The sequence below is a fragment of the Dermacentor variabilis genome, chromosome 5, assembly GCF_050947875.1.
Source record: "Dermacentor variabilis isolate Ectoservices chromosome 5, ASM5094787v1, whole genome shotgun sequence".
In the NCBI taxonomy this organism is placed as follows: domain Eukaryota; kingdom Metazoa; phylum Arthropoda; class Arachnida; order Ixodida; family Ixodidae; genus Dermacentor; species Dermacentor variabilis.
This window is the reverse complement of record NC_134572.1, coordinates 41,799,974-41,821,128: the sequence shown is the minus strand read 5'-3', so window position 1 is coordinate 41,821,128 and position 21,155 is coordinate 41,799,974. Positions and strand designations below refer to the sequence as shown.

At 45.1% G+C, this 21,155-nt stretch overlaps 1 protein-coding gene across 1 annotated transcript in view; it reads left to right on the top strand.

Moving 5' to 3' along the window:
* Positions 1-20,529, top strand: part of LOC142583505 (uncharacterized) — a 79,131-nt gene extending 58,602 nt beyond the window's left edge. The window contains exons 5-6 of the mRNA XM_075693993.1: positions 18,794-18,976; positions 20,525-20,529. Of these exons, the coding sequence (XP_075550108.1) occupies positions 18,794-18,976; positions 20,525-20,529 (188 nt within the window). The remainder of the gene's footprint in view (positions 1-18,793; positions 18,977-20,524) is intronic.
* The last annotated feature ends 626 nt before the right edge of the window (positions 20,530-21,155 follow it).

The window sequence follows — 21,155 nt, the reverse complement described above, 5'->3', positions numbered from 1 at the left end:
TGATTGATTGATTGATTGATTGATTGATTGATTGATATATGTGCGATGAATCAAAGTCCGCCTTCATATTAAATGCATTGATGAATTTTCTATATAATAATATCTCGTATGGGAATTGTCCTGTACGAATTTGACTGCGGTGTTAGCGATGTTTTCTTTTGTTTGAGTAGCGGTACTGTCGGAAGCATTTCAACATTTTATGCCTTCCACGTGTTCGTTTTTATTAGTTTTCGCAAACCAACCTGCCTGCACGAGCTCGCCGCCGCAGTGCTCGAAAGCATTCGTTGTCAATCCGTAATCCAAGGGAAGTATTTTGAAGGATCGTTTCTCTCTGACTTTACGCTGCAGTTGCAAACGGCAGCTGGAATGTCCGCGACTGCATTTTGTAAGCGCATGTTTTGAGATTATGTAATTGCTGACGTTGCAACAAACTGAAGCGCTTTGAAGACTGCGTGTTGCTTATTTGTACGGAAGTACATGCGGTAGCAGGGCACACGTGTTTCACAGTGAAGCTTAGCACATACCATCTGCCGTTCTTTAATTAGTGATTTTACGATGCAGCGAAATAAGTTTAAGCGTGTCTCTTGAAAGCCATTTTCCTTTAATTGAGCAGTTCATCCGTATTATTTAGCATAATTCTTGTGCGAAAATACGTTATATCACATTTCTGTTTTCGACGTTACGAAATGTTATTAATCTCTTTTGTAGTGGGGGTTTAATCTATATTTTTGTGTTTCTTTTGTTATGTAATAACAATGAGCTTACCTGGATCTCCGAGCAGTATTTATGTGTTACATAAATATGTTCCATGGCGTGCACACCTGAGCTCGCTGACCGAGTGGGTGGGAAAATCGCGGCGTAAACCACTTTTACGCTGTCCAGCTCAATGTCATCCGGCCGAGATAACTTGCTTTTGACCAAATGGTCCCTCATCAGAAGTTTGCTGCTAGTTGCACATGCCTGCGTGCGGCGATGACGATAGATTTAGTGGGGGATAGGCCAAGTGGGGTGATAAAGTTACTTATATGGTGTGCAACTTGGTGACTACTGATGATCTTCTAGCGCGTAGGCCCTTTTCACTGCGATCATGCGGGCGCCGTCAGGTTTGATCACGTGGTGATTCGTCCACTGTTTGTCCGAGCCGTCCGAGTCGCCTCCGTTTTTATCACAGATGTGCATGACGCCCAATGCGGCTCAGCAAAGCATTGATTCGCCGGATATCGCAGACGCTGACGGGGTGGACGATGCTAAGCTTCAGCATATACACTGCGCCGCATACAAGCACCGTACATGTATACAAGTACCGTATGCGGGTAGAAGCACAGTATACGGTGCTTGTACCAGAAACAGGCTAGAAATGCATTCCAAGCAGTCAAGACTTCATCTGCTTTTGAATTAACTGAGAATTAGTGTGCTCTACTTTTCATTCTTTATTGTCAAACAATTTGAAGCAGCGCATAGTCATGTTTCTGACTCAGTAACGTTCCTCGTTGCGGTCGCCATCGGCTTGTTTATTTTCTACTTTATCGCTCGTAGTTGTGCTCATTTGCCACAGATGTGTTTTCGCTACGCACAAGGCCTGGAGCGTAGATGTCCTGTACTTTGTAATAGCTTGTAACAAAATACGTATTATCGCTACTCACCCGTTTACTTTGTGGACCGTTGCGAAACGTTCAGCTTGGAAGATTCGTGTGCTGTTGGTGTGGTCGCCTTCACATGCGCTTCGGCGTATTGATTCAAGAGTACGTCCGTTTACTTAATCCTGATACGTTGGCGATAAAGCGGGCGCATGTTTGTGTGTGAATTGGGATGTATGTGGATGTATGTATGTGTTCGAGGGGGGAAGCGGCGTTACTCCCTTGGTCGCTGTGTAACGAGGCGTACTCACTCTCGCCGACGTTCCGTTGTTGAATTCTTTTCGTTGGAGGTTAGCGATATATCGCTAACGGATGAGCGATTCCTTTTTATCCTCTAGGAAAACCGCGCATTGCGAAGAACCTGCTACACAAGTAGTCATTATGTAGCAGCCGTCCGTGAATTTGGCCACACAAATTCATTCCCTTTCATATGCCAGTCACTATTTGTACAGCCAACTACTGCGCACGTCGTCCCTCTACAGCTCCACATTTTGCAGCATAAGTGGAGAACAGTGCGTTAGCGAAAACCCGGTTGCATTTTTGACCTAGGATCACACTGTACCAGGGCAGAAACGGTAATGGTTTCGCATTCGTGCGCTTTCGTTGAGGCAAGGTGCGGCGCACCATCGTATGCGCCATCTCGCTTCTTTAGAAGCGAGATGGCACTTCTAAAGAAGAGAGAAGAAACGTCTATACATTGAAGTCTTTGACAGAAGGGGACCGTTATGACCAACTATAAAGCGAAAATCAGTAGCCGAGACAAAAAAGCACACCTAAAGCGAGTCGTTTTGAACTAGTGGGCTGCATTTGACAGTGCCGGACGCCCCCCCCCCCCCTCCCCACCTTTAGACAAGCGATATAAACAAGTGTGCTAAATCCATACCAGACACTGACTGTACAGACGACCTGGGACAAGAAGGGCGATGTTAAAATTTCAGCTCGAAAAGCAGGCTGGACGGAAAGGATACCCCACTCAGCAAGAGCACTAACTAGCATCTGAAGGTCTTTTTTTTAATGGGGTAATGTAGAAAGCCACCAAACAAACAAACAAACAAACAAACAAACAAACAAACAAACAAACAAAGAAACAAACAAACAAACAATGTCAATGCGCACACGCACACACACAACGAGCGCCCACGCGCACACATGCAAGCACGCACGCAACACGCACACGCACGCACGATATGCGGGAGTTTTAGTGCGAGGACATCTATTTGCCTGCAGCATAAATGAATTTACCCTTCTTTAAAAAATGACAAAATGGACATGACAAACAGGAGGCTGTACTCTATGTATAAGACTGGGAAGCTAGTGATGTGATCTATACAATAATAAATAGAGTTCATAATATTAAATACAGTATGAAAGTAGATTAGGTTATGGATGCAAATGGGGGTGAACGAAGTTTTGTGTAGATTCACGAGTCAGCCCGTGTTCAGCTCCTTCTTACCCGTTCTTATGGTATTTCTCTTTGCTTGCCAACACAGAGAAGCCAGCAGTGTCAATAAACCCCCAGGCGAACTTTCCTTCACGTATGTAAGAGCGGAGGAGATAGAAAAGAATTGGGAAAAGCGGGAAGTCTGTCCGCTTTACTTATGTTCAATTTACTGCGTGCCAGGCTAGTGTATACTAACAAAAAGAAAGAAACTAAAAAGGAAGAAGAAAAAAGGAACGGGGATGCTTTGATAGTCTAGAATACTTAACTTTGTTGGAGGGCTGCCTCAGGCAGAAAGTACAGTAGACGCATGTTATAGTAAATCGTTTAGGGCCGAGTAAACTGTTTCTTGTACCGAGAGCTTTACCTCCAAAGCACAGCCAAGGCGAGCATTTCTTTTATAATCAAAGAGACCTTTTTAGTTCTTCGAAAGATGGCGTAAAGTAGAGGCATTGATTGTACTTCACTAAAAAAAAAAAAACAAATGTTGGCTGAGATCACCCTGTAGACACTCTGCATCCCTAATTAAGCGCTTTGAATTTTTTAACAATGCAGACAAAGTTGCTGCTCAAACTTGACATACATTACTGCTTTTTTTCTTGTCGGTTTTCCTCGCCCACCATACGTCTTTAGTAAACGCAGACGTTTTGTATGTTCCCATAACGTGAAGTTCTCTTTCTTTCGTTGTGTATGGGCCGTCTCTCACATGCACTGTAGCGCGATCACCGCCCCAAAACCTGAACTTTGAGCGGTGATTATGGTGCCGTCAAATGTTTGGATGCTCTAGGAATGGGTGTCACCAGATTCGCGAACGAAGATTGCAGCTGCTGAAATCACGAAATGAGCCGTAGTAATTTGACAGAATGTTCGCCTGGAAACCACCAAATGCACTGGAGCACATCGACAGCTAACGCAATAAGCTCGGATTTTAGCCTCTCGATCACCCTGAGAGTTTCTTTTGTGAGTGTCACTGCCTGAAAAAAGGACTTCGAAGAAGACAGGTGTTTACATTAGAGGGTTTACTATTTCTGTTTCATAATTAAGTGTTTAAGAAGATTTCCCTAATGTACGTTGATATTTTTTTTACTATATCAGCAGTTGCATACTGAGGTTTTACGATACACATTATTTTACATCCCCTCCTGTCAGTTTACTACAACCTCTCTTTTGCCCAGACGCACCTTTTGCATTTGTTGAACGCATTGATTTATATGCCTTTGACACCCTCCAGTCACTGTGGGATTGCCAATGTCACAGCACTTCTTGATATGCATCTCGCTAAATCTGAATTACGCCTTCTACGTAACGGTCAACACATGTAGCTCTTTTTTTTTTTGCTTTACTAATGATAAATTTTCTCAGTATAAAGGAATGTTAAAATTAGCCGTTTAAATGAGACTAATTCATGGTATAGAAGAATTTTGCGGTGATAATTGAGGTTCGCAAAACGTTAGCGCCAGAATGCACAATGCTGCTCGAACTTAAAAGGACGAAGCTGAGACAAAGTCATGAGCTGGCCCTCATTCCCGCGCTGCAGCACTCAAAGGCAGTGCAACGGTAATAAAAAGAAAAATATACTGCATTCAAGAGCAACCACAAACTTTAGTGTGGTACTGTTTGGGAACATTTCATGCATCTATAATCAAGGCCTCAGAAATACAAAATAAGCGATGAACGCTTCAACCTATGCGTGCACGTGTGCTGTGAACGTTTTTCTTCTGCTTATCAGCATTCATTTCCATTTGCCCGTTCCTCAGAGCAGGGTAGCGAACCGTGCGCAGCCTATAGTTAACCACCCTGCGTTTCTCTTATCATTTATTTCTGTCTCTTTATCTCAAATATGTGAAAGGTAACGTGAAATGTTGATGTCATCGAACGCTGCATTAAAAATAAGGAATCACGGTCTTAAGTTTCTCCACCAATAATCAAGTTTTTTCTGGAAAATAAAGAAAAGAATAAAAAACAAATAGTTGAACAAATGAGCGGCCAGTGTAAGCTGATTTCGTAATTCTCATCAGTGTTCCTTTAATGATATTAACAAATCAGCAATAAATGTTTCGACTGCCCCATTATGAATAGCCTGATTCGCATATTAGGCAATAAGAAACCCCTTTGACGTTCGGGGAGACTTCTTTGTTTGTTTGAGTGTAGAAGTAATCTCGGAGGAGCCTTAATCCGATTAATAAAAAGATGAGATATTGATTTTTGCTTCCATCGATAAAGGTCAAAAGAATGCACGAAGCTGAGCGATCGAAAGCTCCAAGCGCCAGGTCTTGCGGTAATGCACGATGAAAGAGAGAAAGAAAGAGTAAACATTGACGCACACGATAGTGGATTTAAAGCTCTCAGGATGAGCAGATTAATCTTGTGAGACGTGACCTGGGAGTACAAAAAAAAAAGACATACCAAAATTGACCAAGGTCGTAATTGGAGAAGCGCTACCCAGATGCGCTCTGGTTCTCGTTTTATTCTTATTAGGCGCAACTATTCAGAAATATTCACGGACGCTGGCTGCGTGCCTGTTTGCGTGCGAAAACGGCTTGCACGTTTCGTGATCAATCTTACCCCGATTTTTCCTTTCTGAGATGCTTTTATTTCGGTGGATGAAGTTACGCAAGGAAGTAACTTATTCGCTGTTTCCGGGTTCAATACCCGGGCCTCGCGAGTGGGCGTCGCTGCTTCGAGAAATATCTGTGTAGATGCGCATCTAGCCATCCGCTCTAAAAACACGTATGTATGTATGTATGTATGTATGTATGTATGTATGTATGTATGTATGTATGTATGTATGTATGTATGTATGTATGTATGTATGTATGTATGTATGTATGTATGTATGTATGTATGTATGTATGTATGTATGTATGTATGTATGTATGTATGTATGTATGTATGTATGTATGTATGTATGTATGTATGTATGTATGTATGTATGTATGTATGTATGTATGTATGTATGTATGTATGTATGTATGTATGTATGTATGTATGTATGTATGTATGTATGTATGTATGTATGTATGTATGTATGTATGTATGTATGTATGTATGTATGTATGTATGTATGTATGTATGTATGTATGTATGTATGTATGTATGTATGTATGTATGTATGTATGTATGTATGTATGTATGTATGTATGTATGTATGTATGTATGTATGTATGTATGTATGTATGTATGTATGTGTGTGTGTGTGTGTGTGTGTGTGTGTGTGTGTGTGTGTGTGTGTGTGTGTGTGTGTGTGTGTGTGTGTGTGTGTGTGTGTGTGTGTGTGTGTGTGTGTGTGTGTGTGTGTGTGTGTGTGTGTGTGTGTGTGTGTGTGTGTGTGTGTGTGTGTGTGTGTGTGTGTGTGTGTGTGTGTGTGTGTGTGTGTGTGTGTGTGTGTGTGTGTGTGTGTGTGTGTGTGTGTGTGTGTGTGTGTGTGTGTGTGTGTGTGTGTGTGTGTGTGTGTGTGTGTGTGTGTGTGTACGCAGAGTTTTTTATTGGGCTTTTGAAAACATCGGTGACTATCTGCAGCATTGGCAACACAAAGCGAGGTTTCAGCATTGTAAAGAATAACGCATTTGCGTAGTGATAACTATGAGAGAAACAGTCCAACAGTTCTTTTCTTTTTTTTCTTCTTTCGTATTTTTACTGCGGCATTCTGTCGCAGTAAAAATAGGGGACGTTCGAGTGTATAGCGATTGCTGGAATTCACATTTTTTTCACCGCAAACAAAATCCATTGCAGTGTTTCACAGTGCTAAGCTGAACAGCAATAACGTTGTGCTCGTTCTGCGGTGCTGTTCTTTGAGCTGGTGTCACATCGTTATATCTAAGCATGAGTGCAGCCGGGCCTCGGACAGTTCGTGGTCTTTTATCTGTCTAGAAACAGGCTTGCCTTCTGTCTAAATTTGGCTCCTCGTCGCTACGAGCCACACATTCTTCTCTCGAAACATTCCGACCATCTCTTTCGCCATCCTTTTTTCCCTTGCACAGGCTGCATGTTTAAACCTACATTCTTGGCGACACGGAGAAATTCCTTTCGTAGCACCAAACATTCACGTTTTGAAGCGCCTATCTGCTAACGTAAGAAACTCTAAATTTCCCAATAATCTGCTCATAGTAGGAAAGAAAATGACGATTTCCGTTGCGTGTCTGTTGTTCGAGCGATATACTGATATTAACTAGAATTAGTATTGTAGGCGTTGGTACTTGTTATACTCGCAGCTCTTGTTCAGCGCGGCTAGAATCAAACAGGCATGAAGAATTTAATATGCCGAAGATAATGACCGCTGACAATTAGCAGAGTGCAAGTCAGTAAAACCGACACATCAAAGTGAGCGTTACTACCACAACAAACCATTATGAACATCTCGAAACGTTGTTCAAATCTAGGTACGAATTTTATCTTGGGACTAATAGGAACAGCACTTCATATTAGCAACTGAAGTGCTACACTTATTTCTTTTTACGCCTGCCACTCATCTGCTTATGGATCTTTCACCAGCGTCGATCTCATCATCATCATCACCGACGCGTTCACCAGCAGCGCACCACGACCCCGTCGCTGTCATCATTATTGCATCACATCAGCTCAATGACAAATTGAATCTCTTAGATGCCCTACCATTACCACAAGCATCATCATTATCCTCATAATCATCTGATTGTCAAAGTGAGAGAGAGAGAGAGAGAGAGAGAGAGAGAGCAAATGATAAATGAAAGGTAGGGAGGTTAACCAGGACTGAGCCCGGTTAGCTACCCTACACTGGGGAAAGGGAAAAGGGGACGGAAATATTGAAAGAAGAAGAGAAAGTCCACTGGGGATTTCGTTCGGTCACTCAATCCGGATCACAGGCGCTGACTCAATCCGGTAGCTTTCAAATATCGCAGCAGCGCTTTTGTGGCCTTTTGTAGCTGCGGTATGCGAGGCTATGGTCCGAAGATCTTGTTCAAGGTGAACGGTTTTCTATCTAACTGTTTGAGAGCTGTGCAGAGGTCATGTCTTTCGTTTTCAAAAGATGGGCAGTAGCACAGTAGGTGTTATAGTTTCCTCGACACTGCATGCATTGCGCTCGGCGCTATCAGCCATTTCAATCAAAAACGTGTATGCATTGGTGAATGCGACGCCCAAGCGTAAGCGGCACAGCATTCTTTCCTCATTATGCGGAAGCCCTGGTAACAGCCGCGGTTGCATAGATGGATAGAAGGAATGCAACCAATGTTGGGTGAATTCAGGTGGGCGCCACTTCTCCAATGTCATGCGGTGCGCTAGCTTGCTTAAGTGTTGGGCTGCTTCAGTCCGCGATAAAGGTACAGAAACAAGGGTTGCTCCTTCGTGTGCTTTTCTAGCAGCTTCGTCAGCGAGGTCGTCGCTGGAGATACCACAATGGGCCCGGCAGCCACTGAAACACGACGTTGTGTCCTTTTGCATTGTCAAAGTGAAAATTGGCACCCGTGAGTGCTTTCATTTCTCCTATCAGCATCACTACTACCACTATCATAATCATGGTCATCACCTGATTCTGAAACAGGAATTGGCAGCCATCGCTGCTCTCAGGTGCCAAGTTTCCTTCCTTTATATGTTTTAATGACGGATCACGTTAGCATATTACGACAATAATATATACTCGGGCGTATACTACATATATATCTGGTATATCTTGTGGTATACATAAAAATCTTGCGGGAAGACACAAGGGAAGTTCTGCAATAAAGGCAATGCCGCGATGGTTCCAAACTCGTGGCGGCAGAGACGACGATGCAGCGAGGTTCACCAGGACTCGACCACGCCGGCGAAGGAACTACACTAGTTATGAGCGTAATAGTTCTCGGACTCAAGTTCACAGTTTCAATGCATGCGGCCGTTTTCTTCTAATCAGCTTCTCATAAAATAAACTCAGAAGCTTCGTGTTCGCCATTTCCAGGAAACTCGCGAGTATCCACTGCAGGGCTTGTTTGGAAAGGGCAAACGTATCGAGAAGCCAACAATTCGTCTTTAACTTCAGGGACGCCTGGTTGCTAAGCCAAACTAGGCACTGTCGCCGAAAGGCTCAACAGAATCGTTACATTATAAAGGGTTCCGGTTCGATCAATCACAATTGTTACGGTATGGAGCCTACTCAGTTTATGCCATGCCTCTTCGGAGGCATCTTATAATATTCTTGCGTAGTATCGCCTTACTGTGTGAATTTTCTGGTTTTTATTTTTTCCTCTTCTTCTTTCTCCTTTTATTCCCTTTACCCCTTTCCCCAGCACACGGTAGCCAGCCGGTACTTACACTGGCTAACCTCCCTGTCTTTCCTCCCCTTTGTCTCCTCCTCCTTATAATATTCTTGGCTACCACTCATCTACGTCGGTAAAGGCGAACGCTGAATCTGACACCAATTTAATACACATGGCGTTATATTGCTGCAGTCGCTTTTCGTCATGCTTACTTCAAAAAGAGAGCAAGAATACGGAAGAAGACGAAGAAGAAAACAGATTGAAAGGAAGAAATGCTGAAAGAAAAAGTGAAAGTAAGGATGGAATAAAGAATGGTTTAAGGAACATTAGAGAGTGTAAGAGGGAAGGAAGGACGGTTAGTCTGAGGGAAGGAAATGTTGAGCAAGGTAGTTGTGGAGTTTGAAATGCAGAATGCAGAAAACAATAAACTGAAGAAATATGTAGCTACATGTGAGCAAAGTATAAACAAAAAGAAAAGAGAACCTCGTTGTGATACAAGAACAAGAACCAGAAAGATAGAGAGAATGAAAGAAGAGACAGCAAGGACAAGGGCCATCGTGCAGTAGAGATCCCATTGCAGCACCGTGCGCCAACGGATATTTTCGAGTATCTCAGGTTGAAGTGGGTGCTGGCGGTCGGCCATTGCGAAATTCCTGAGATCATCTTCGGCCGTAAAGGCCTCCGCAAGCAAAAGGGCTCGGACGAAGAGGCCAAATTACATTTTTAGCTATTCTCATGCATTTGACGCGCGTCGGTGCCACTATCGTCTTACACGCGAGTACAGGACATGGGCTTGTCTAATCTGATTAGGGGTCGGTGTTCATTTTCAATTTTCTTTGTTTTAATTTACTGCTGGCATGGAATCTAGTCAACATAAATAAAGAACGTTTACTGGCACGTTCGAGGTGCGGTTATTAAAAGATGAATTCTTTGTATTAAGTTCTTGCAATCGCATGGAGGCATTTTTTTTTTACTTATATACAAGGGAGGTGGAATCACTTGGGGCGCAATGCATATTTAACATCCGTAGTACCGATGCACTTCATCAATATTTAGAGCCATACGAGCTTCCCTGACTATGAACTCTATCAGTGATGAAAATGAAGCGCCAGGTCACATTGCAGTTTTTTCTTCCTCCTCTCCCTCGCTCCATCTTTTTCTCTTCCTTTCACATTCTTTCTTTTTTCTCCTTTGTATTCTTCCTCTCTTTGCCACGTCAGTACTATGAAAAGCGATCGCAGCCATCTAGCGCAAGGCATTTTAATTTGGTGCCGAATTCAACGCTGTCTTGGCCGACGAAAAAGAACGGCAACCAGGAACTATGAGAAGTTTCAGAAGAAGCGTGTCATGAACCATCGAAAAATCTCAAACACGGAAGGTTTTGAACGCAAATGGAAATGACCCTGTGAGGTTCATGCAAAGGGCACCAACGCTGTTCGGGTTTCCGCGCATTCTCATTTAACGAAAAATAACAAGGAAGACAGCGATGGCTCAGTCGCGTCTGAGCGTTGACGGCTGCATCTGCAGTACTCGGCCATTTTATCGTTTCTTTATCGGTCACGGAAAAGTGCGATGCTCCAAGACAAACTTTTTCCACATAGTTCATCGGCTATTAGAAGAGCCCGCGTTTTAGTGATAATAACATAATTCTGGTTATCGTTTCTCGGTCTTGCTTCGCTCGACCGTCAGACCATAACTGAACTGACAATTCAAAGAAGGCTCATTTTGAAACGTGCCAGAATAACGCAATTTCCGCTTAGCTATGCAGATATCGACTTCGCATGCTGAAGCCATATCAGCTAGCACGTCCGTGCTTTTTCTTTCTTTAGTCAGAATAAATGCGCTTCGCCGAAAAATTAAACTCGTATATATAAAGGTCAGCTCCGTGCTGTTTCACTGCGACCCAAAACGCCGCATGGTTCTGGTGCACGCTTACCGAAAAAGATGATAAAAATTAAACATCAAATAAGCTGATGGTCATAAAATATTCTTCAAAAATATCTATTTAGTTTAATTTCCCGGTAAGAAAGGTTATTGGATAAATTTCATTGTTTATTAAAAATTCCGCGCCGTAACTTTAGCGCCCGTACGTCAGTATGACCCCACAGATTTCGTAGTATTGTATTTCTTTAATATTTCTGCCATTATCTCTCATTACAAGTTTTCGAAACGCGCAAAGTTCAGACATTGGATTCCTTAGAATGCAATGTAGTCCGTCTTTATTGGTAATAAATTAACCAGGCTCGAGGAGACGCCGTCAGGATCTGTGACCTCACGGTGAGATGGTGCGGGGATTTCAAGGTGGTGTCGCCCTCTGTCATTTGTTCTAGCGCGTTCTCTTCTTATAAATGTTTTTGTCGCGGCAAGAGTAGATTTTTTTATTGTAGAAGGATAATTTACTTCTACTGCCGAAAATTGTTTTCCCTGCAGTATACTTTCAGAGAACGATCGAAAAGAAATATATAGCTGGGTGATTAGCTAGGCGCACGTATGTTCAGAACATTTCAATACGTTAAAAAAACGACAGAAAAAGTAGCTGTTGAAGGGCCGCCAAATTTAATCCAGCGAATTTAATCTTCGTGTCTCTATTGGAAAGTCAGAAACTTCGTATCAATAATCTTTCTATCGCACTTCATGATAACGTGAAAAGGTTTTCAGATAGCCAGAAATTGTTTTAATTTTTTTTTAGTGTAGGGGACGCACGCGTGTCGTCCATTTATTTATGTTTACACGTCCCTAAGAAATCATGTCAGAAATCCAGCTTAAAATAATATTTATATAGGTGCGCGTGTTTTCATTAACTGCAGATCATTGTCTCTCTCGTGTGGTGTTCCTGGTTCAGGTCCCGTGCTGCTTAAACGCGCTACAGTTTTTAATGTCAGTTGTTCAATCAGTCCAGTTTCACATCACTTGCATTTCGTTAACTGCGCTTGTGACAGGGGCGTATAATTAAACAGAAGCATCAGCGAAGGCTCGGCTGCATTCATAGGTGCGCATAATATGTACGCTGGGTTAAGCGTAAATTATTGCAATGGTGTTTCTGTACCACGTGGATGCATCAGCGGTTCAATGGAACTTGGACTCGTCCGGAAATGACTACTGATCTTGACTGATTGAAATTCTTTCGAAACTAATCTGCCGCACAACAGTGGCTTTAGAGTTACGGGCAGCTTCGCATGGCATGTGTGTGTGGTTGTGTGTACATATATATATATATATATATATATATATATATATATATATATATATATATATATATAGAGAGAGAGAGAGAGAGAGAGAGAGAGTGATAGTTGAATCTGAAAGACAAACCCCCTTATCTCAGAAACTGATGCCGATACCTGTCGGCATTGATGAAACATCTATATCGGAACATAACTTTAAAATAATCTTCGCTTTTCATAGTGCTGCAGATAAGTAATCGCCATAGTGTTGCAGATAAAGAACCGCTCGGACTGTGCCTTCGCCACAGGCAACTCATTAATCTCGCTCGCTTTGAACATTCGCTATACAGCAAAGCCTGAAACCCAGAAAGATGTCATTTCGTCCTCGGTCTTCAAGGGGTATCTGTTCCTGGCGTAATGTTTAGGCAGCGTTTGGGCCAGTTCAATTTGTGTGCTGCACAACCACACCTGAAAGTTGAGTTTTCCTTTTTTTCTTTTTTACTCCTGTCAAGCACACCTGTTTCTGGCTATTCAAGAAAATCAGAACAGCGTTTTAAAGAGAAAAAAAAAAGAAAAAAAAATTGCCAGCGACTCCTGTGACATGTTCTTTCGTGTATGCTGCAGTCGCTCCACATTTAATGATCGGGAACATGCGGAGAAAATACGCGAGCGTAGGCCGAGAATCTCCGGAAATGCGGCGCCACTAATAAGGAGCTAGAGTTTGGCGGGTTCTGAAAGTCGGTGCTCTTTTTGGGTGATTAAACGCGTTCGTCACCGTTCTCGCGAATTTCTGTGCTGACCCTTGCTGGGGTCCGCAAATGGCAGTGCAGTATTTTAAATAGAAAGGGAGAAAGAAATAGAGAAAGGGAGAGAGAAAGAGATTTCGCGTGGGGCTGCAGTTTGCTGAGCACTCCGTTGAAAGGAAGAATAGCCGTGTTTAATGTGGAACTCCGAGATTTTGACTGGGGTAGCATTTAAACTACACGTACGGCTTCTGTCGTTCAGTAAGCACGCGGTCTCTCTCTCTCTCTCTCTAAAAGCGCAGTTAGTAATTTCCAAACCAAATAGGGTGAACCTGAGCTTGGGCCTTAAGGCGTAAAACTATTTCTATCTTTTTTCATTCCAATCCCCTGACGTCAAAGTTACGTAACCGTTGACGCATGCATTGGGCGGTGACTCGCAGCGTTGGTTGAACTGGCCGATGAAACGCTCTCTTCGTTTATTGCAGGGCACTTTTTGTTTGCTTTCAAAGCGATTATTATTGCCTTACTTGACACATCTTTCCTATCTAATTGGCTCACAAAAGGCGAGGAAGTCACGCAAAAGGGGGGGGGGGGGTTTGGCGTGATCAGGCTAGCGCAGTGAAAATAGGTAACCGGATGAGGACGCTGGTAGCGGCGTCGGCGATCGGCCCACTCCTTCTTCATTAGCTTTCGGTGACTGGTAAGGAACCGCGGCGGCTTGCAACGGAAGGGTGAAAATACAGCTGAAGCGGAATTTTTAGCGAAGAAAATTTAGCAGGGTGATGTCGTGTACGTGCCCAAAGACCCTGACAGCTTTGTACTGCAACGGAAAATGTGTATCATGCGCAAGTAAATCTAATCTCCCTGGCAGCTCCGAGTAGCCCGTGCCATAGCGATCGACAGGTAGCCATCTTCTATTAATTTTGGAACCGGGCTGTCTCCGGCTATTCCGAAACATAAAACTCAGTTTCGTTCGGCATATTAATGCCTCTTTAATCCGCACACGCCGCTTTGACGTAACGAGTGGTAGCGGTTTTGTGACGTCGCGTGACAGACAGGCGAAGTGAGCGCAACTCAAAAGCTTTTGACCGATAGCGTAGCAGTGAAGGTAGAAAAGATGTAGAGTCGGAAATAATTATTTTTGTATTACTAAGTCTAATCATGCATAATTTGTGCCTACACGTCATTTTAGATGAGGAGGTTTCGCGTTTTTGCTGACGTAGCGTGAAAGATAAGCGAAGTGGGGCTGCCCCCCCCGCAAAATTTTACTAATCGTGAAAGGTTGACTGCAAAAATAGAATAGAAAAGCTTGGGATAGGTTTACTTTATAGCGCCCGTTTTCTGCATATTTTTTTCTAGAAGAATGGCCCCGTAAAAACTAGTTTTCGTGGTATTACGGTAGTTCTAAAACTAGTTTTAGTGATAAGTCCGGGCGTAATCGTGAATGTATTTCTGGGATTCAGATGGAGCATTCGTACCCAATGCCCCAAAAATCTCGCCAATTGAAATACAAAGCACTGTGCCAACTCGCCCTTTCTCTCATATAATATTCCTGGAGCCTTTTGGTGCAGCATAAATTCTTTACCCGTCTGTCTATCGCTACTTGTGCTGCTCACGTATCACGCTTGTAAGCAGTACAGCAATTGGACAGACATTTGTACCAATCAAATTACGCATAAGCTTTGTGTGGTTTCTATATATTTGTAAACTTCTTCGCACCGGCTTTGCTCAACAAAAGATCAAAACAAGACAGACGTTTCGCCCACAATACGTGTGACATCATCAGCACACAAGTGGCCTAAAAGCAAATGCATCCCATTTATCTACAAAGCAGCCATAAACAACCGGCAGTTGGCCACGCTTAGAATTGCATACTGACCGGTCACGTCCTGGCATACTGACCAGCACTGCACGTGCCACGTGCGAAACGTTCCAATCATCACACTTACTCGGCTTGTGGCTTGGCACTCTTGCCATTTGGCATCAATGTTACCACGTGATAGCGCAAGTAAATTTAAGGTTGCCATTTTCTACTGAAGCGAGGCAAGGCTGGGAACATTTTCCGACAAACTTTGTGCAGCGGTATAGTCGTGCAAGCATAGCGAAATAATCTGAATAATGATTCGCTAAATTCATTTATTTTCGAGGCACCGTAACAGTCGACATATTCAGTGGACCGTGGATTCAAGAACCCGGAGGCGAACTGGCCGTCGCTCCATTTCTCTCAACGCTTCTACGCCTGCTATCGGTAGGTATGTAGACCTCGAACACTCTGTAGAAGTGACCATATGAAAGAACGGCTGCTTACAAGTGGCGAACTCTGACCGGCAGGCGGTCATTTCGAGCTCTTTTGGTACAGCTGGTGGTTGGTGCGTGCACTGTGTGCACATTGCGGCTCGCACCGAGTGCTGGCTGAACTGTGAATGCCTTTTCCTCCGCCCCGTTGTCAGACTAAACGCCGCACGCAACAGCCCCGTCACATCAGAAAGGAACTTCGCGCCGATCCTAACTCTCTTGCATGCGTAATCACGCGAACGACAAATAAAATTTGCAGTCAGATATCTTTCCGGGCCCCGACGGGGTGTCGAATCGCGCCCTGAAGAATCTCGACGACCGATACATGGAGCAGTTAACGGCATTCATCAATGACTGTTGGCAGCGCAGCAGCCTCGCGCAACAGTTGAAAACTGCGAGAATGATACTAATCCAGAAACCCGGAAAAGCGCCTAGCCTTGACAACCTTCGCCCCATATCGCTAACGTCGTGCGTCGGCGAGGCCATGGAGCACGCACTGCTTAACCGCTGGCACGCCCACTTAGAGCAGAAAGGGGCATACCCACCATCCATCATAGGATTCCGCCCACACCGGTCCACGCAAGACGCCATGATACAACTGAAACACCAGGTGCTCGATGGCAAGGCGAGAGGCACCAGAGCAATTCTCGGCTTCAACTTCGAAAGCACGTTCGATAGAATCGCGCACTAAGCGATCTTACAGCAGATATCGCCGCAAAACCTAGGTGTACGCACGTACAACTACGTAAAAGATTTCTTGACAGACAGGCGAGCTGTTTTAGTGGCAGGGGACCTCCAGCTAGAAGAGCAAACGCTGGGAAGCACCGGCACCCCGCAGGCCGGGATCCGTCATCTCGCCCACGCTCTTCGACCTGGTCATTATCGGGCTAGCAGAAAAGCTACAAAAACTCAAAGACGTCCGGCCCACCATATACGCCGACGACATAACCCTCTGAGTGCACAAAGGCAGCGACGGTCACATCGAAATGGCACTGCAACTAGCAATCGAGACAATAGAGGAATACCTTGTCGATACGGAGTTACGATGCTCGCTGAAAAAGTCGGAACTACTCTACCGCCCCGCGCAGAGGGGTATACCACCCGGGTGTGGTCGCAATGCGGCGACGACCAGGCGAGAATACGAAGAGATCCGACTACGCACGAGAAACGCAGCAACCACCCCGATAGTGCAGATAATTAGGGTCCTCGGCATGATAATCGAGGACAACAGCGTCAACGGCGAAACGATTATTAAATTAAAGCACAAGACGGCTAACGCCATGAGAATCCTCAAAAGGGTCACTAGCAGAAGAAACGGAATGAGGGAGGCGAGTCTCACACGACTAATACACTCTTTCTTCTTGTGCCATATTGCGTACATCGCGGCATTCCACAACTGGTACAAGGGTGAAGAAGCCAAGATTAACGTCCTCATCCGCAGGGTGTATACAAGATAGCACTTGGTCTACCCGAGTCCACCAGCACGCACCGCTTACTCCAGCTCAGGCTTCACAACACGCTTAGCGAAATCGCCGAGGCGCAGCGCACTTCATAACTGGAAAGATTAACGGGCACGAGAGCGGGACGCCAGATCATGGAAAGTCTCGGCATCTGTTACCACGCACAACAAGGCCGGAAAGTCGCCATTCCCGACGCGATCAGACAAACACTAAGAGTCGACCCGATTCCACGGAACATCCACCCGGTACACAACCGGGATAGAAGAATGGCCAGGACCAGAGCTCTCCTACACATCTAGGGAGACGAAACGGGGACATGATTGGTTGACGTCGCGGAATACGCAGAACGCTCACGATTCGCGGTTGCGGTTGTCGACTCTAGTGGCAAAACGCGCATAACGGCAAGTGTAGCGTGCGAGCGCGCAGAAGAAGCGGAGGAAGCGGCGGTGGCACTCGCCCTCACGGATCCGACGTGCACCACGGTACTTTGCGAGTGGTCAGAAAGTGCTCAGAAATTTCGCCGAAGGGTGGATCTCACGGAGAGCGGCCCGAGTCCTGAGCAATCGACAAGTCCAACGGGAGGTAGATTTTCAAACCCGAATCCAGTGGTTCCCGGCGCACATGGGAGAAGTAGCGAAGGCATATCACAACCGAAACGAGACGGCTCACGCCAAGACGCGCGAGCTCGCGAACCGCGCTGGCGACCGTCGTCCGTGGGACAGCACCAAAGACTGCTTGAACAGCTGCAACAAAATTACCGGCGCCCTCTGCCTGGCTCACCGAACCTTCCCTCCACCCAGCGACAAGCTGGACAGGGCGCAGGCGGTGGCCCTCAGACAACTGCAAATTCTCACGTATCCTAACCCGGCACAATACCACAGGCTCTACCCCGGCACATACCCGACAAATATATGCAAGGTCTGCAGCACCGATATAGCCACTTTAACTCACATGCTCTGGGACTGTAACAAAAACCCGCTCGGTGTTAACTCCGCAACCCTTCCGCCGCGGTGGGCCGCTGCCTTGCGCAGCCCCAGCCTCGGCGACCAACTCTCGGCCGTCCAGCAGGCCCGCGAGTCGGCGGCAAGGCAACACCTCGACGTCCCCAAGTGGGTGACCTAAGGCCCCGTCGGCGAAAGCTCTGCAGGACTACAAATAAAGTAGTTACCAACCAAATACTATATCGGAACACGACGGCCTCTAACTTTTCAATAATAACATACCCACTTACTGCAGTCAACAAAAAGGTAATTATTCAATTTTAGTTAATTTGGGTGCTGGTCGCACACCGGCAAGTTGTAACAGAGTGGCAATAGCTCAAGATTTTTTTTTGTTTAACTATACGTGGCCTTTTCATAGCAATTGCAGAAGACAAAAGAAACGCGCCGCTCGGGGGTACCCATAGCTTAGGGGGTATGAGCCATTCATGATGAAGGTTTTCGACATGCTGTACGCTAAATCGGGACGTGGTGTTGACTCTTGCCGATGGAGTGAGCGTGGGGGACGTTCCACATCTACTACCTGTTTTTGGAGTGCAGAGTCTCGTATTAATTCCAGGCCGGCCCCCACTTTGTCTGCGCTGTAACAGGGTGGGGCACATTCGTCGAAACTGCAGAACCCGCGTTGTGAAACCTGCCGACGCTTTGGTCACACATCTGAAGAATGTGTCGTAACATACGCCAATAAGTTACGACACAGAACAAAGCCTCCGGATGAAAGCTTGCAAGAACACATAATGGACATTACGGAGGTTCTTGACGCGACGGGAGACGTTCCCTCTTCCGCGGAGACCCGCTGTGCCAGTAAGGCCCCTCTGCCTGTTAAAGACAGTCACAATGGCATCGCAGAACTGCCCGTGAAAAACGAAAGTAGCGAAGAGAAAGATGACCACCTGAAGCAACAACCCAAAGGAGCACCCGCTACCACGGAGCCAGCTGCTGCCCAGCAAGCGAATGAGGGAGCCGGAGACGACTCACCTGATGCACCCAAGCGTCTCGACACGTGCGCTGAGCCGGCAGAGGACAGACGAAGTAACGCGGATACTTCAGTTCCGAAGCGCCGTGCGACTAACAGATCGGAATCAAGCACAGACAGCGGGACGACCAGTACCACAAGAAAAGCACGTCGCCGCAAAACATCGAAACTCTCAGGAAAGTGCCGTCGATCACGGTCCAGAAGGCCAGGTGGGGTTTCGGAGGGAGCCTCACCGTTGCCCTCTAGGACCGATCACATAGATCATTAGGTCGAAATAGTTGGTAGTCACCATGGCCCTGTCCCAGCAACTTCTATTCGCAACCTTGAACGTACGAGGCCTTCGGTCTTTGCAGAAACAGGCGCAGCTTCGCCGGCTTCTGTCTAGGAAGCGCCTCGACTTCGTCGCCGTGCAGCAGACGAAGATTGAGCGTGATGACGAGACAGAAAAGGCTTTGCGACCTTTTCTGTCTGAGTATAATGTTTGCGTTTCACACGCTCTTGGTTTATCCACGGGCTGTTTCCTGTTTCTGAAAAAGAGCCTACTTTATTCAGCTTTTAGTTATCATGTCGACACTGAAGGTCGATATATATGTTGTGATTTTGTGTTGCAGGGTGTGCCATGGCGCATAGTCAACGTCTATGCATTTAATGACGCTGCAAAACGAACTCTTTTATTTGATACTGTGTCTAGTCTATTGGACTGTGATCGCTGCATTGTTTTAATGGGAGATTTCAATTGTGTATGTGATCCCAACGATCGAAGCGGCATTAACACTCAGCGGGACAGGAGTGGTGAAGTTTTGTCTAACATAATAGAAAATGCAGGGCTCGTTGATATAGGAGTGTCGGGACAGGGAGCTCGCTCTTATACAAGAATTCAAGGTCATTCCTACGCCCGCCTTGATCGGATTTATGTTTCTTCATCGCTCCTCTCTCGAGGACTATCCTGCATTACTATTCCCGTTTCATTCTCTGATCATTGTATGGTTATCGCAAACATTGGTGAAAAATTTATAACTAATTTCCGACCTCAGTGGGCACTCTGGAAGCTTAACTCTGAGCTCCTAAATGATCAGGAATTTATTAATCGCGTGCGCATGGCTCTAGCCAATTCTCTTTCTAGTGACTTGCCATTATTTGCTGGTTGGGAACTCTTTAAACAAGAGGTTCGTGCAGTGGCTATAGAAATTGGATCGGTGAAATCATTCTATAGAAAGAATGAAGAAAAAACACTTCTTAAGAGCCTATGTAGCCTTTATGAGATTGAATGCGAAATGCCAGGCACTTACATTGTTGACATAGAAAACATTAAATGTGAGTTACAAAAGTATGACGCGCTACGTTACAGAGGTGCGCGAATTCGATCTCGAAACAGGCGTGCTCTGCAATCTGAGCAACCAACACGTCAAGCTTTACTTGACGAGCGACGTCACGGTATTTCCAAAGTAATTCCGGAAATATACTCCGAAGGTAGTCTTGTAACAAATACTAATGACATAATTTCTCAGTTCGAAACTTTCTACACTATGTTGTTTAGTGCCCCTCCAGACGATCACGATGCAAAAGTTTTAGAGAGTCTTGTATCTCTTGTTAAACCATTACAGGATGATGACTGTGCAGTCATCAGTGGTAGCCTTACGATTCAAGAAATTGAGCTAGCTATTGATCAGCTGCCTTTGTCGAAAACACCCGGCCCCGATGGACTTTCATGTGAATTTTACAAAGCTTTCAAATCAATTATCAGCCCCATATTATTGGATATTTTTATTTCAAGTTTAGAGATTGACGCCCTTCCGCAGTCTTTTTGCAAAACCCACACAGTTTTAATTCCCAAAAGTTCAGATAAAGAGAACCTGCGTTCCGTTGAAGGCTATCGACCAATCACATTGTCAAACGTGGATTACAAAATTTTTGCGAAAGTTCTATCTAATAGATTGCAATTTGCGATGTCAATTCTAATTGGCTCCCATCAGACATGTGGAATCAGGGGCCGATCAATTCTAACCAACATACATATCGCCCGTACCCTTCTTCAATACTGTTATGGTTCCACTGAGCAGCTTGCAATGCTCCAGGTAGACCTTGCTAAAGCTTTTGATCGTGTCAGTCACTCCTATTTATTTTCTCTTCTGGAGCATGTCAATGTTGGCTCCATTGTGCTTAAAGGCGTTAGGCTTTGCTACACCTGTTGTACTACTCGTTTAGTTATTAATGGCCAACTCTCCGAACCCATTT